The sequence below is a fragment of the Drosophila bipectinata genome, chromosome XL (genome assembly GCF_030179905.1).
Source record: "Drosophila bipectinata strain 14024-0381.07 chromosome XL, DbipHiC1v2, whole genome shotgun sequence".
Classification (NCBI taxonomy): Eukaryota; Metazoa; Arthropoda; class Insecta; order Diptera; family Drosophilidae; genus Drosophila; species Drosophila bipectinata.
In genome coordinates this window covers 8,797,806-8,813,460 of record NC_091734.1, presented here as the reverse complement: position 1 = coordinate 8,813,460, position 15,655 = coordinate 8,797,806, and the positions used below count along the sequence as shown (strand labels likewise).

General features: G+C 39.8%; 2 protein-coding genes across 3 annotated transcripts in view; one reads left to right on the top strand and one right to left on the bottom strand.

Annotated features, from left to right (window-relative positions):
* Nucleotides 1–4,692, top strand: part of LOC108134071 (ras-related protein Rap-2b) — a 29,926-nt gene extending 25,234 nt beyond the window's left edge. For both annotated transcript variants that reach the window (XM_017254245.3, XM_070281472.1), the window contains 2 exons: nucleotides 4,090–4,182; nucleotides 4,246–4,692. In XM_017254245.3, the coding sequence (XP_017109734.1) occupies nucleotides 4,090–4,182; nucleotides 4,246–4,584 (432 nt within the window). In that variant the 3' untranslated portion in view covers nucleotides 4,585–4,692. The remainder of the gene's footprint in view (nucleotides 1–4,089; nucleotides 4,183–4,245) is intronic.
* Nucleotides 459–3,607, bottom strand: LOC122321026 (uncharacterized). The gene is made up of 2 exons (XM_043209955.2): nucleotides 3,287–3,607; nucleotides 459–3,203 (listed from the first exon to the last, which is right to left on the bottom strand). Exon 2 carries the CDS (start codon nucleotides 3,198–3,200, stop codon nucleotides 1,731–1,733), a length of 1,470 nt encoding a protein of 489 aa, XP_043065890.1. The 5' UTR covers nucleotides 3,201–3,203; nucleotides 3,287–3,607; the 3' UTR covers nucleotides 459–1,730.
* Nucleotides 4,693–15,655: the final 10,963 nt, after the last annotated feature.

The following is a 15,655-nucleotide window of genomic DNA, read 5'->3' as shown; positions in this document are numbered from 1 at the left end:
AGCTTGAAAGTAGTAGTTTTAGTAGCTGCTTTACTACTAAGCCTGAAACTATGCTTTAAAAAAGGAATAATCTTTAGAAGTACCGGTTATCTCTCTCCATCCACATTCTTAAATAAAAACTCTTTTTAAAAATTTCAAGTGTAAGGTGTTTGTTTATTTTTTTGTTAATGTTTCTTTTGTTTTACATATTTACACGTCTTGCTATGTCATTTTAGTGATTTTTTGGATAAAGTGTCTCTTGTAGTGTTACTTGTTTTATTTACAATAGTTTGCTTATGTATCTCCCATTTTAGTCATCAGCAGCATAGCATTTTTTGTTCGGCGACCATATACCATTCAGCATTTGGCTTGTTAGTCTTTTTTTTAGGTGTAGTTGTGTAATCTTGATGCAGCCACGTTGTCCAAAGAACCAATAGTATTCTAGTCTTATTCGGATTCGGGTTTCTTGTGTGTTTCTGATCCGAATTTCAACAGCTATATCAACAGCTATTATAACTTGCATTTGGGTGTTGTAGTTTCTTCTTTTTATATATTTTCGAGCTTCATTCTGGTTTGTATATCTTGATGCAGCCACTTTGTCCAAAGAACCAATAGTATTCTAGTCTTATGCTTCTGTGTGTAGTAGTTTCTTCTCGTTCTCCTCATTATTCCAATGTGTTGATGGTTTCAATAGGATTCTGGAGAGATACCTGGTGTAATTGCAGCTTGTACAGGTTTGTCTTCAGAGTTTTGATTTTTGTGTCATCCTGGTGGTGTATTAGTGTTACTAAGCATACCGCGTTTTACTTGCTATTTTGTCTTCAATAGCCAGATGGAGGACTTTTCTCGGACTTCTTCCTACCATAATGTGTAATTCGTCCTTCCATATTCCAATAGTTTTTCGGTGTGATACGTTTTGTTACCTTACAGCTTCAGGCTTGTTTTGTTTATTCCGATGGGATTGAGATCAGAGGATTGCTTTTTTTTCGTGGTGGTGTATTAGTGTCTCCAATAGGCAGTGTGTGGTTTTTTCTCGGTCTTCTTCCTACCATAAAGTGTTGAGGATTCCCGTGTGACATCAGTGTAATTGCAGCTACAGCCTTGTTTTGTCTTCAAAAGTTTTTCTTGTCATCGTGTGTATAAGTTTTCTTAACCATACCATTTAACTAGTCTCCAATAACCAGTTTGTGTATTTTTCTTGAGTTTTTTCGTATTCCAACGTGTTGTATAGTGTATTTTCTGCTGGAACCTCCTTCATCAATTCACTAACTGGAATGGTAGTGTTCTTTGATTGATTTCCGTGTTATATCATCGCAACATGTCTGGTTACTGTGTACTCTTACTGTTTATCTTTGTTCTTCATGAGTGCCACTTTTGGAAAGCCCCCCTTTGTTGGCGTTCTTCATTCGATGTAGTTCGTACTCCCTTGCAAAATCCTCTTCGTCCACGACCCGGATGCACTCCTTTTCTTCATCTTCAAATAGAAGATTGTGTTCCGGTTTGACCTTTACGTTTCTACGGCATTTCCGAATCGTTTTTTGCTTTGGGTATCGACGCCATACATTCCATTCGATGTCAGGACCCCTCCTTCCTTCATTAGTTTCAGTAGTGTTTGTGTTGCTTGTGTGGTCTTGGTTGTGCCCTACTCCTTCTCCATCCGCGGCAACTCGGCTGGATCCTGCTACTTCCTTTTCTTCATTATCCTGATCGATGTCCTTGTCGCCCCTAATCCCCTCCCCGGTCGCCAGGCCTCATAATATCTCCAGATCCTCCCGCAAGTGCTCCAAGCATGGGATGGTGGGTCCATTGTACTGGACGGAGCTTGCAGCAACAGCAGCAGCACTCGCAGTGGTAGGAGTGGCAGAGGTGGTGGCGGGACCGGTGACGGTAGACTCAGTGGTCGATGGGATGCAGCCTGTGTGCATAGTCACTAGATTGTCAACAGGAGCCGAACTGCCGACAGCTGGTGTGGGGCAGGAGCGAAGGCTCTCCTGCAGGGGCGTCGACGTGGCCGTGGGTGTAGACTCCGTTGAACCACGAATTCCCATACGCGACATATCCAGGGAGATGTCGGCAGGATCCACTGTCGGTATCGGCGTCGACGGTCGGGGGCAAGTCGGGGTGGTACATATATGCCCCACTGATATGCTCGTGGCCAGTGCTGCTCCAACGTTGGCCCATTCGTTGTTCGGCTGGTACACGTAGTAGGAGTGCGCCACTTCGGGGTTCATGTGCATCGCCTTCGTCACCAAATCCAGTTTCTGGTCCAGCACCGCCGCCAACTGCTGTTCGATCTGGATTTGTTGTCTGAGCAGTTGGTTCTGGAACGTGCGACGCATAGCATCCGTGGGCAGAATGTCATGGATGCGTTGTGCCAAGCTGCACGTTCGCTCCTGGGTACGGAGCAGATCGTGGAACAGAGTCGACCCAGTATCGGGGGTGAACGGATGCCCCAAGGTGGAGCGATGCAACAGAGTCGGCGCCTGATAGGTGGACTGGGTTGTGGCTGGCGATTCCGGATTGCAAAGTCGCTGGGAGAGCATCTGTGGATGCACCTGGGCCTGTTGTTGTTGTTGCAGCTTTCGATCTGACATCAGAAGCTGCGGCTGATAAGACGACTGATGCTGTTGCGGCGGCGTGTGGATCTGGGCCTGATGCTGAAACGTATGTCCCGATGGCTGCTGCGACTGGAAGCGCTGCGAACCCATACCGGCTGTAAAGGTCTCGCCAGCATCATGGCTTCCCATACCACCACCACGACTACCACTGGTATTGGCAGCATCCTGCATGGTATCGCGGCTTCCCATACCACCATTGTTGGAATTGATATTCACATTGGCACTTTCCAGAAAGGTGTCACGCTCCCAGCCACACACTGTGCCGCCACCACCGAAGTTATTGCCGCCGGCACCGCTCCATGGAGGTCCCATCCAGGACCAGGGATTATTCCGGGACAGGCATCCTGCTAGTCCTCCGTTCCCGCAGGTACCGTCCACAGGAGAAGTAGCGCCGTCATCCTCGCCCCACAGATTGCAGACCCGCAACGGGTTATTACACCCATGCTCCGATCCACTCGGATTCTGCCATCCGTCTGTGCCACCTCCGCCCAGCGAAGGTTTCAGGCCGAGGCTGTTGCGGGCCGCAAGACGGGCAGCCCGCTCGGCGCCAATTGGGGGCAACTGGCGCCGACCCTGTTCGTCCTGGGTGTTGTTCCTGTACATCCCCTAGAAATAAAAAAAAAAAAATTTTTTTTTAAAATAATTTTCAATTATATTTTTAATATTTTTAATATTTTTTGTTTACTTACCCCCTTTTGTGTTTTATGTTTCCGCTTCAATTCAAGATATGTATACTTTTTTTTATTTTTTTTTATATTATAATATTTTTTTTTTGAATTATTTTTTACTGATTTTATTATTTTATTTTTTTGGTTTTTATTATATTTTGGATTTTTATGTTTTGCAATTTTGAAGGTTTTTATTGTGCCAAAGTTGAAAAAGTAAATGTTTTTTTTTTGTTGAAATATAGACTTTTTTTCCAAAGTTGAAAAAAAAGGTTTTTTTTTGTAGAAATAGGTTTTTTTTGCTTAATAGTCGATCTGATTACTCTGAGCGACTGGTTGTTACTGATTTTATGAGGGCTCCGTTCGAGCTTAGGTGGGTTTTGAATCCAAATTTTTTCGAGGCAACGCCTACTAGAAAACGCTCCATGGCCACCATGATTGTTTTCGGGCAAAATGGTCATATTTTTTTCCAGTTTAAATTGAGTTTCAAAAACTGAGATTAGTGTGTTTGGGCGGGAAAGTCTATGGATAAAGTTTTATATTAAAAATGTCTTAAAAACATATTTTATTGAAGATATACTTCGCAAAAGTTTTTATATAAATTTAATATAATAGTTACTTCTTAATGATTTGCTATTAAAAGGGTTATGTTTGCAAAATAGCAGTGTGACCAAAGCATAAGGTTTCTCTTGTAATTGTGGCCATTTGTTTAGGCTTTCAAGTCCATAATCATAATAATTTTATCACGACTTTGATAATTAAAGTCCATACTATATAAATTTATTAAAAATTATAGATAATCTACAAGTCTGATTTATTTGTTGCAGGTTGAATATGCCACCACCGAGTCCGTGGTGACTGTGGACTGGGAGAATGGTTTTGTAGAGGCTTCTGCTGCCATTAACGAAAACGTTACACAGGTGAGTATTAAAAATTACATAAATCTTAATATAATTGTAATTATTTTGTATATTTTATGAAAGGTTTTCAAGGAGCTGCTGGCCCAGGCCAAGATCACCTATAACCTGAGTCCGGCGCTGCGGCGGCGCCGCCAATCGCTGCCCCAGCAGATCGGCAACAATGGCCCGGGCACACCGCTGCACCACCACCATCATCATCACCACCATGCGCACCACCAGGGTGGGGCCGGCTCGGCCTCTACTTCGGCAGCAGCTGCGGCAGCAGCAGCCGCTGCGAGCTCATCCTCCGGCAGTGGCAGTGGCAGCGGCTCCCATGCCCCGACTCCGGCGCAGTTGCAGCACTTGCAGCGTATCCAGGAACGCAGCCTGGGAGCCAAACGCAATTCGTGCAGCATCTCCTAAACAGCATTTTTAAGGGGAACTTTCCACACAAAAAAAAACTACAAATTACAAAGAACAAAAGAATTCAAACCTAAACTGATACTGAGAATTATTGTTACTATAAAAAAATGAAAAACAACTGAAACTAAACGGTCTCCTAAAAACGGTTTTCAATACTTTTTTTTCATAAACTTCAGGCCAGAGAACGTAACTGAATTCAAAGACCTATTTAAGACCTAAATATATACAAAAGGAGTAACTCCCGACTCGAATGTACCTATCTCTATTGCTATTATCGCTCCACAAATGACTTTAGTACCTATCTCATAGCCTCTGGTTTCTCAAAACTCAGCTCTCAAAATGGAAAAGATATATATACATACATATATGTGGTAGAAAAATCGAATTGTTAGCAAGCTATAAATTACTCAAAAAAAGAAACAAAAAAAAAATAATAATAATATATCTACAAATATAAAAAAACAAGAAAGGTCAGTAGAAGTGAAAATAAACTTTTATACGTGTCTCTGTGTACCTTGTATGTGTGTGTGTGTCTACAGTTACAGTTACCCCTTATACCGACGGTACATGAACATATAGCATATATATACATAAATATATATCTGAGTAGCGAGCATTTAGGCCGATCTGTGTACCTAAAGACAGCGAAGAAGACATATTTTTTTAGACAATAGGTCCAAGGAACCGGCATTTGAGCGCCAGTGTTGGCCAGCTGTATGAGCGGCAGCGAAAGGCAGTTTAGTGTTGGGAAGCGGTGACGAAAGCATAAGCAGAAACCAAAAAGCAAATGCATAGTTAAGAGGGGATTACCTACAAAATCTATCTGTAGAACAAGTAGAAAAGTATTGAGTGTAAATTACATTCCAGTGTTTTTGTTTTTTTTTTTCAAATATTTTTGTTTCTCTTGATGTTTTGGATTTATTTGGAATACTATTTACAGGTAGCTAGTAGTGTTGGTTAATTGTGCGAGCCAGGCGAGCGCATAGTGCCAGGAAAACGATTAAAGATTGAAAACGCAATGAAAACACCAAAGACAAAGACATAAAAGCAAATGCAACTAAATAATGATAGAGATATGTGTACGTATGGAGGAGATATTTGTATGAAGAGGATACCAAGTTGTTACCCAGTATGGCAGAGTATAAGGATCAAGTTAAGGATAAGTTCGGATTCAGAACGAAATAAAAATCGGGCCAAAGTGTAACGCAGCTATTAAGAACTACAAATACTATATACATGGAAAATAATTGGAACAAAAAACAGTAAAATGAATATATAGAGCAGGTCGAAAACCCCGAATAACAATTGATCGTTATATTTATGTATTTCTAAAGGAAATATTTCAAATACTAATATATTGAATTACTATATATGGATATATGCTAATGCCAAAAATACTTCAACTTATATGGATATCGATGTGTTGCAAACGAAATGAAAACTTTAAAGAATTTATGTAATTATTTAATTCCAGCAAAATCGTACAATATCAAAGCAGGGCAAGCCACTGCAACTACTATATAAAAAAAAAAAGAATATATATATATATATATGTGAGAAAAAAATATATATATATTATATACATGTATCTGTGTGTACAAGTGGTTGTTTCAACAAAAATTATATAAATCTTTGGCAGGCCAAAGCTAGTTGGGCTTTTGCAGGAGAATTTTGATTGAAATTGTAAACACTATTTGATGGAAATCCTGCCAGAGCTACATACATACCCACAAAAATCATCAGTAAAATGCCAAAAGAAATCCCCCTAAAAGTATGTAATTTAGTAGAAAGGCCAAAAAAAATAAGAAATTAAAAAAAAAAAACTGTAGAGAGCCCTGAAGTAGTGGTAAGTGTGTGAGCATTTTTTGTAGATTAATTCACGATTTAAATGATTGATTTAGTTAGGCGGCGCACTGTGGCCGAGAAACTCCTTCTCTCCTGAATCACAGTTGGTTAAATTCAAAAAATTATATAAAAAACAAAAAAATATAAATGAAAGTAATTATTAATTAATCGCTTTGAGGACACAGTGCGTTAGTTAACACAGAAAGAAAGCAAAGCCACGTAGAATTGACTAAGATCTTAGTATGAGCATTTGGTCCTTCGGTTCCTTATTTATCCTTAGAATGGACTAATCGGCCTATGGTTGTATCTGGTGCAGATCCTGAATCCCTTTGCCTATCCCTTTCTATCACTCACTCTCTCTATCTATCTCTCTTTCGGATAATAATATATATATTATGGAAGAAATATTTGCGAATTTCTGCGGTTCCTAAGGCGCGTTCCGATTTCCAAACCGAACCTGCTAGCTGGGATATCTTAAATGGAAAATAATATATATACATATATGATTATTTACATACATACGGCAATACATATGCATATACTATATATACATACATATACATAATGAAAAATAATTATAAATGTAATTGATAAAAAAAAAAACAAAAAACGAGAGACAAGAACCGGAAATAAATGCAAGTCGAAGACATTTTTTTGTGCTTAAAAAGCTTTGTTTTTTATGGCGGGAACTTGAAGCTTTCGATGCTCAAAGCTTAAAGCTTTCTATAATCGTTGAGAATTTGATTTTTTTCCAGTGTATACAGTGACCATTCCTATGGACTTTCTACAAACTAAAGCAATAACATATGAAAGACCATCTCCAAAGGCCCACTGTACTTGGCCCAGACTTTGGGGGGCTGGTCTTGGCCATTAAAGGGGGCGTGGCAAAGCCAAAACCGCTTCGAATAATCGATGCTGTCGGCCCGATAGCGACAATAACAAACCCGAGCACAAGGCCAAACAAATAAGCGCGAAGTGCACTGCCAGGATAACTGCCAGGACCTCAGCGCGAAGGTTGCAGCCCGAAGAGACACCCTCCATTCGGCCACATGGACTTTCCATCTGTCAACTGCAAAGATTAATACAAGTATTACTAATTAGTGTAAAAATAATATAAATAAACCGCAATTTTAGTCATAAAGATTAGGCCTTTGGGCATAGCCCCAAGAAATATAATAATTATATCAAGTCTCATTCCCATCGAGGTTTATTCCAACTAATAAATCATCCTCTGACTCAACGGAATTTGGTTTAAAATTCTCTAATTTTAGCAGATTATTATTGTGGACCCTTTGTTTTTTTTGATAAAACTCGGTTTGGTAATCGAAAAGCAATGCTAGTGTTATTTTTGATGACGGAGCTTGGTTGATTGGAACTCTTTTTATTTTTTTAATTGGAATTATATTTCTTGAAGCTGAGTAAACCCCTTCAAGAGTGGGTATAATCGAAAATTTCAATATATGACTTTTTTGAAGTTTTATATCTTTATCAATTATTATTCGATTCTTTAAATAAATACCTTACTAGAATCATAAATCGATTCTTACTTAATCTGCATTTAAATCTTAAAATCTTAAATTTCGTACTCTTTTTGAGAATTTTCAAAGGGAACCCCTTTCAAAAGATTGAAAATCCAAAAATGTTTAAATTTAATTTAATTAATTTTAAACAAATTCCATATCTTTAGCAATTCCTATTCGATTTTAAAGAAATTAACCCCTTAAAATAATTGTGGATTAGTTCTCCACCAATCTCCGCCAGGATTTAGATATCAGATTTTTACGTTATTTTTTTTTGACATTTTATAATAAGACCTCCTCGAAAGTGGGAAATACTAAAAATATTGCATTTTAACTATGTATTTCTCAATCCCAGATCTCAATTAATATTTCTCCGATTCTTAAAACCAATACCTTAAATGAATCGTTGATTAATTCTCCATCGATTTCCATTTAAATCTTGCACTCAAATATTTTTTATGCTTTTTTCATTATTTTGTGGGGACATCCCTCTAAAAGTGGAGAAACATCATAAGAGTCTATATTGGACTATTCCCAAATATCATATCTTCCCACCTAAGATCTGGGATGTAAGCTTCTAAAACCCCATTTGTGGAAGTTTTTTTTTCAAGCCCCAAACTTAAAGCCCCCAATATACCCCACTGACTCTCCTGTAGCTCAGCAGTGCGCTGGCAAAAAAAAGGAATAATATTAGCAGCCAAAGAGGACAATGTCTTTTCATTTCAAAACAGACGCAGGCGCAGTGGGGGCCACGTTGCGTATGAGCCATGTGAACAGTGAACCGAACAGGGCCAAGAACACACATCCAGTCCACGTGTGTGCCTGTCTGGGTGATTTTTTGGGGCACTAGTGGCACAACCGTGTGTACTCGTGTTCGTATTCGTATTCGTATCCATATCCGTGTCGGCCATAGTAGTAGTACTACGTAGTAGTTGTACGTGCAGAACCGCTTTTTTTGCCCATTTTGTTGTTGTTGTTGATGTTGTTGTCTTTATTTTTTTTTTCCCCCACATTTTTGTTGTTGTCTTTGGTGCCTCGGTGGGTCAGCCGGGTGGCTTAAATGGGTCGCCGACAGTTGTGCGGCAGTGCCACACGGGCATTCCAGGCACTTGCAACGTGCCACGAGCTCTTTCTTGCCGCAAATCACCAAAAATAACAGTGGTAGTAGTTGGAGTTTATAGCCGGCATTATTTATCCTAGAAACAAAAACAAAAACAACCATTATCTTGGATATATAACCCGCAAAAACCAAAAATCTAAAATATCATTTCCGGTTACGGTTTTGTTCATAAAATCGGTCTTCAAAAGCGAATATATATATTTAAATACAAACAACTATGTATGTATCGTGTAATTGTAGTGTTTTCTACGCAAAACTACGCCAAACTATAGCCGTGTGTACACACAAGGAGTGTGACCTTGTAGGGGGAGGGCAACTTGCCGCTGAGACTGGGTTGGGGTCTGGGGGGTGGGCTCTGGGCTCTGGGCTCGGTTGCATCGGTAGACCTTGAACATAAAGGTGTAAGCCGGAGTCAATAACAAAGTAAGTTGTGCGCCAAGCCAGATGATATAATGGGGCTTATCATCTAAAAATATAAATATTTCAAAAGTAAATAATTAAATATATTCTTGTTTATTTTTTTAATTAAAATTATGAGTCAAGTACTTAGCTCATAAAATTTCTTTAAAAAAAGACAAAAAATTATAAAAATATTCCAGAAATTCGTTGTAAACCATAGTGCTATTATTATAAAATTTCCATAAATATTTTTACCAAAAAACTTTATTTCTTAAAATTCTATAAATTTCAGATACAAACTCCCGATGACCCATTTCCGTTGGGGTCTTGAGGCTCCAAGATCATTGCCAGAACACCCAAAAGATAAACGGATCGGCATCTGGGATCCAGATTCTATATAGAAACCATTTCCGTTGGGGTCTTGAGACTTCAAGATCATTGCCAGTATACCCAAGAGATGAACGGATCGGCATCTGGAATCCAGATTCTAGATAGGAACTGAGAAAACATAGCCCCGACGATAGGAAATCCGGTTGGTTATCTGGTATCCAACTATATTGTAAGATTGGTAAGTCCCGCCACCCCTATAAACATCCACAAATACATACATATATCCAATGGCATACATATCTGGTAAAATCCCTTTCTTTATATGCTTTATTTTTGTAGAGACCCAGTAATACGGGCTACTTCCAGAGAACAGTATGAATAGCCGATAAGGTCCGGAGACTCTTTCGTGATTTCTGCGTCTTATATAATTCGAGACACTCACACATGCGGGCTGTAGAGGAGTACCAACTTTATAATCTCTATATATCCTAATATGGGTTCCAAGCATATCAGAATGAGTAACCCAGTCGGGTTATAAAGCCTTAGTGCCAGTGGAGATCAGCTCAGTTTGCCACCAGAAGTCGTCTTGTACGGTTCGGTTCTTGCATCGCAATCGTTATCCTTTTTTTTTAAATATTTTTTGTATTAAAAAGTGATTAGATTTGTCCTTGAAAGTAAATTGTATGTCAGCCTCTCATTTGGCCTGCCTAGCTGACTTTAAATTAATATTGCTAGCTGCCTTGTGAAGGGCTTACGTGTGATTGCGATTCAACTTGAAAAATATTTAAAGGACTTGGTGTTTTCTCTTTTTTTTTTAGTTAAATCCTTTTTTTTTGTGACCCAAGCAGCTGAATTTTTGAATTTTTGGCGCTCAAAAGCAACACTGCTATACATTGCTGGTTATCGCACTAAATCGATAAGTCACACCTGCGGAAATAGCCCATAGATGGCGCTTGATACCAGAATAACGCAATAAATAAACCAAAAAACTTTATATTTTAACAAAAAGAATAAAAAAATAAAATTTAAATAATATTTTAATGCAAACTTAATTCATAAATGAGTTGCAAAATTAATTTGAAGGACATTAAGTGGCAGAGCGGATGCATTTTCCAACACTCCACACGTTGCGTTATCGACTGTCGCCCATCACTGCGTGTTGTCGCAGAACAAAAAAAAAAATACTAAAGAACGGGCTCCGGAATTAAAGGAAAATTGGAAAAATCAAGGAAAATCGCTGGGGCAGCGGCATCTGCGAAACGGTACGGAAAAGCACGCGTTCGGCCAGCGAGTAAACGGTGCGGCGACGGCAAACGGAATCGCTAGCGGCGGCAGTGCGCAAATGTAAAATGCACAGAATATTCGCATGTGCAGTGTGATAATAAATAAACGCCACAAATCGGAGCGACGACGCAGGGGCAAACACACCAATACCCACGCAAACACCCCCCCAACTCATACACACACACACACATACTGAAGTGCGCGTGTGTATTCCCTGCTGTTGTTGTTGTTTTTTTTTCCAAGTGTATGCGTGTTATCACAAACAAAAAAAAACGAAACTAGTGACCAAAAAGGAGCTGCAAAAAAAAAAGCACAGGAGACAAGAGGAACCTACGCAGGTGCGTATTTGTGTGAGAGTGAGCGCGACGCAGACGTGCAACGGTAAATTGTAAAACATTTTTTTTTTTTTATTGCGCATATGTTTCAGTAACGGTAAACATAGAGTCCTGCGTACGCCACTGTATTATCTAATAGGAAGTGTATACGTGTGTCTGTGTGTGTGTGTGGCAGCGTTACAGCGGCGCCTTAAAGAAAATCCAAACTGCGAGTGTCCGTAATTAAAACATGCGCCGCAGCACAAAATTCAGCTCCTCTCCATGGCCACACAGCGGCAGAGGGGCAGATGGATTGGCCCGCACGCCCGCCAGCCAAGTGCATACATGGCGTATGCGTAACATATAAATGCAAAATCCAATTGGGGGTGCTCCCAATTGGAGTGCAATATTGTTCGGTGTGTATGTGTTTGTGGCTGCCCATATACAGAGGGTTGCAAGCATCTCGACCATCATCGAGCCCCGTTACCACCTCCCCCCCTAAAGCTATACCAAGGGATACACACCAAAAACACAGATACACAGCAGCCGTTCAGATTTTTGGCCCAAAAAAAAAAAAAAGCTTTGCCTAATAAAAAGGGACACTACTGTGCTGTGTCCGGATTTTTTGGGGGGTGGTTCGTGAAACAAGTACAGTTCCAATTGGAATTGTGGAAAAGTTGTGTTTACAAACACTTTTGTTTACCGTTGGTCGGCAGTTGCGTGTGGCGTTGTTGTTGTTGTTGGGTGGAGGGGTGGTTGCTGCGCCGCCGCCACCGATACAAAGCCCGCCGCATGCGTAACATATTTCTTTTTCTCGCCTATACTTTGTTCTTTTTCTTGTTTTTGTTTCCCCGTTATCACCAGAGTAATTGTTTTTGTTTTTGTAGACGCAGCGTCAAGTACAAATATACAAAAAACAATGGAAGAAGAGAGAGTGGGTGGAGAGGAGGTGGTGGAGGCGGAGAGAGAAGTGCGCTCAATTTAGCGAGGAGATAGAACAAAAAATAGCTATCGATTATATATTTGGAAGAGAGAGAGGGGGATAGACAGAGAGCCAAGGGAGATGCGCACGGTGGGATAAATAATTTTAAAATGCACTTGTTATAAAAATAATAATAATAATAAAATTTATTTTTTATCTAATTATTTTCTTTTAATAAAAAATATTTCTATATTAAAGTCCGATAACAGACTATAGTTAATTGCCTGACCCAGTACCGCCCACTGTGCTGCTCCAGCATGCGCTGCTTGCCCAAGTATGGGTGATTACTACGCATGTGTGTGTGTATCTGTGTGTGCGCTGACGCAGTGGGAGTTAGTTGCCGTTGTAGCTGATAACAGGCGGTGGGCGCATGCACCCACCATCTAGCACCCACACATCTACGAAGCGGGTCCCATCTCCCCAGAATATCAAGAGATGCTGTTTTCTAATCATTTTCAAATTCTCTCATACTCTTACTATCTCTCTCTCGTTTAAAAATAAAACAAATCTAAAAAAACTATATATAATTAGAAAAAGAGAGCAAAGAATGCAGTTCAAAAAAATTTTATAGAATTTTAATAAACGAAAGTATGACCATATGCGCAAGCGCCCAGTATGACCTTGCTAGGAAGCTGAATAATTGGCAGTTGGATAAAATGAAGCCTTCACGCACTGCTAACCCCCGTTGGGTGTGTATCTCTCAGAGTCCGGTTGCCTTGACACGAGCTTGCAGCTACAAGCTTACAGCTTACAGCTTGTAGCATGCTTCTCAGGGCCCTTGGCGCAGGAGGTGGGAGGGAAAAGCGCTGCGCACGCAACCCCAAAAATCCCACAGATACAGGACACTAGAGGTCATAGAAATAGGTACGGTGGGCTAAAATAAATAAATAAAAATATTAGTATGATAAGAATTGAAGTTTTGATTAATTTTTAATATTATATATTTTTTAAAATGTTAATTTTCGTATCAAAACTGGTTTTAATAAATTCCTGTCTTTCAAGATCCCCCCTCCCTTATTTATTTTCAACACTAGGGATGAAAAAATCAAGTTGATCTTGCAACAAAAACAAGAAACATTAATATTTTATTGTTTCCACTTTTTCGACCCTCCAGTGTCGAACGGCACGCTCGGCACGCGCAGCACTGTGGTGTGCGGAAAACCACCCCTAACAGTGGGATGGGGTGATGGTGTTTTTCAGCTTTCCTGCCAAGCTGGTGGTGGCTGTAGGGGGTGGTGCGAGCAGTGCATGCGTGGCCATATGGATTCCAGTTCAGTTCAGTCAGTCAGTGGAGGGAGGGGGTTGGGGTGGATAAGCATTCTTATCACAAGCGTTATGAATTTTTGGTTTTTTTTCCAAATATTTCCAACAGTGGTGGCATAAAGTGGTGAAAAGTGCATTTTTGGGCTTTAGGGGTGGCTTTTTCTCACAATCTGTGCTCTGGGCTCTCAAAGAGAGGGTGGCACTAGTGCATACCTTTGTCTCTTTCTCTTTTTAAACAGCTTTTTAAGCTTAAAAAATTGTAAATTTTAATTTTAGTTGTTAGTTTTTAATTATTTTAAGAATCTGTGTTTAGAAAACAGGTGAGTTTAATAATCAAAGGCTCTCTCTCGCTCTCTTTTTTCGTAGGGGTGGTGGGTGGCTGCTTGTATGGTGGTCTCTTTTCCACCAGCTTAGGGGGTGTAGGGCTTAAAAGCTTAGCATTTTTTCAAAGCTAGGTACTATTTTTTCAACAATTTTTTAAAGTTTTTGTAATTTTTATTTAAATATTTAAAAATTAAAAATTTTAAAAAAGAAAAAAAGGATAGATATAGTATCTTAGCCTCCTAGACCCTATATATAGCCATTTCATGTGGCCAAGTCGACGCATGGGCGCAGTATTGATTTTTCACTGCGTCGACGTCGCTGCTTTGTCGCAATCACTCCGTGGGGTTGAATTCTCTTCTCTATAGCCCTCTCTCTTTCGCCCCCCAGTCTTAGTTGTTGCGAGGGCGCTCTCTCGCCCGCTAGCTCTCTCTCACTCGCTTACACCAGCCTGGGCTGTGTTTTGGTGTGTGCGCCTGTCTCGTTCCGGCGTCGGCGGCGTCGCGGCCGCTGCTACTGCTGCTGCTGCGTTGCCGTCGTTGCTTTCCAAGTTTCTGAGCAAACGCAAATAGAACTTGAGCAGCGCCACAACAACAGAAAACCGAAACAGACAAAACAGAAAGTACGGAAAACGAGAAAAAAAAAAAACAGAAACCGAAACACGGTAACACCGCACCACCACCACCTCTCTGCATCTATCAGGCAGCCACCACCACCCGCCACCACACGGACATTCGACACAAAACACACGGACGGAGACAGCGGTGCGGTGCGGTTCGTTGTTGGGTCTCTCTCCGGAAAAATATTCTCCAAAAAAAAAGTGCAATTTTATTTAATAATTTTTTTTAAATAAAGTGTGTTTTTAGTGCTAAAAGTGCGTGCCAATTAAGGATAATAGAAAAATATTTTTAAAAAAATATTTAAGATTTCCAAAATTCCAATTGGAATTGTTCCAGCAACCCCCTCTTCCAGTAACTTGGCCATAAAAACAGCAAAGGCAAGCAATAATAAAAAAATTTAAATATTAAAATAAAATGCTTATTTAAGCAAAAAAAATATTTAAAATAAAAAAATAAAGTAAAGTAATATGGTATTAAATTTATCAGTGCGCACGTGCAACGGCCCCCAAGAAAGCCAGACCCAGAGAGAGAGAGAGAGGGTACTAGCGAGAGAGAGATAGATAGTAGCTCCCCAAGAAGCTGCAAGATTCTGCGCAATGCTACCAGAGAGATTTATAGTTTGTTTATAAAAATAAATTTAAATAAAAAAAAATGAAAATAAATAAAATAAAAGAATTAAAATATTTTTTAGAAAAAGATAGCTATTATAACTAAAGAAAGAGAAAAATTATTACAAATAATAACTCAGATCCAGATCATCCCTAAAACCAGAACCCCCCGTTATCCCTCAAATTAGAAAGAGACACCCCCTTGGAAGAACCCAGGACTGTAACCTTACTATCTCTTTCGTTTTGTGTCAGGGTCGGTTATGGGCTGATATGGTATTACATTTGAACCACTACTACCTGTGCTGCTCACCTTGCACCCGCAGGCACCCCTATCATATATTTGCATTTTTTTGTTTCTGTGCCTCGTTGTTTATCAAAAAACCCCGAAAACCCAAAAACCCTATTCTTACATACTATATAGGTATATATGTATTTATGTATATCCCCCCCATCGATATCGTCCGA

Bases quoted from the DNA above. Each gene is read 5' to 3' on its own strand.
- LOC122321026 (XM_043209955.2), bottom strand. From the start codon at position 3,200: ATGTACAGGAACAACACCCAGGACGAACAGGGTCGGCGCCAGTTGCCC.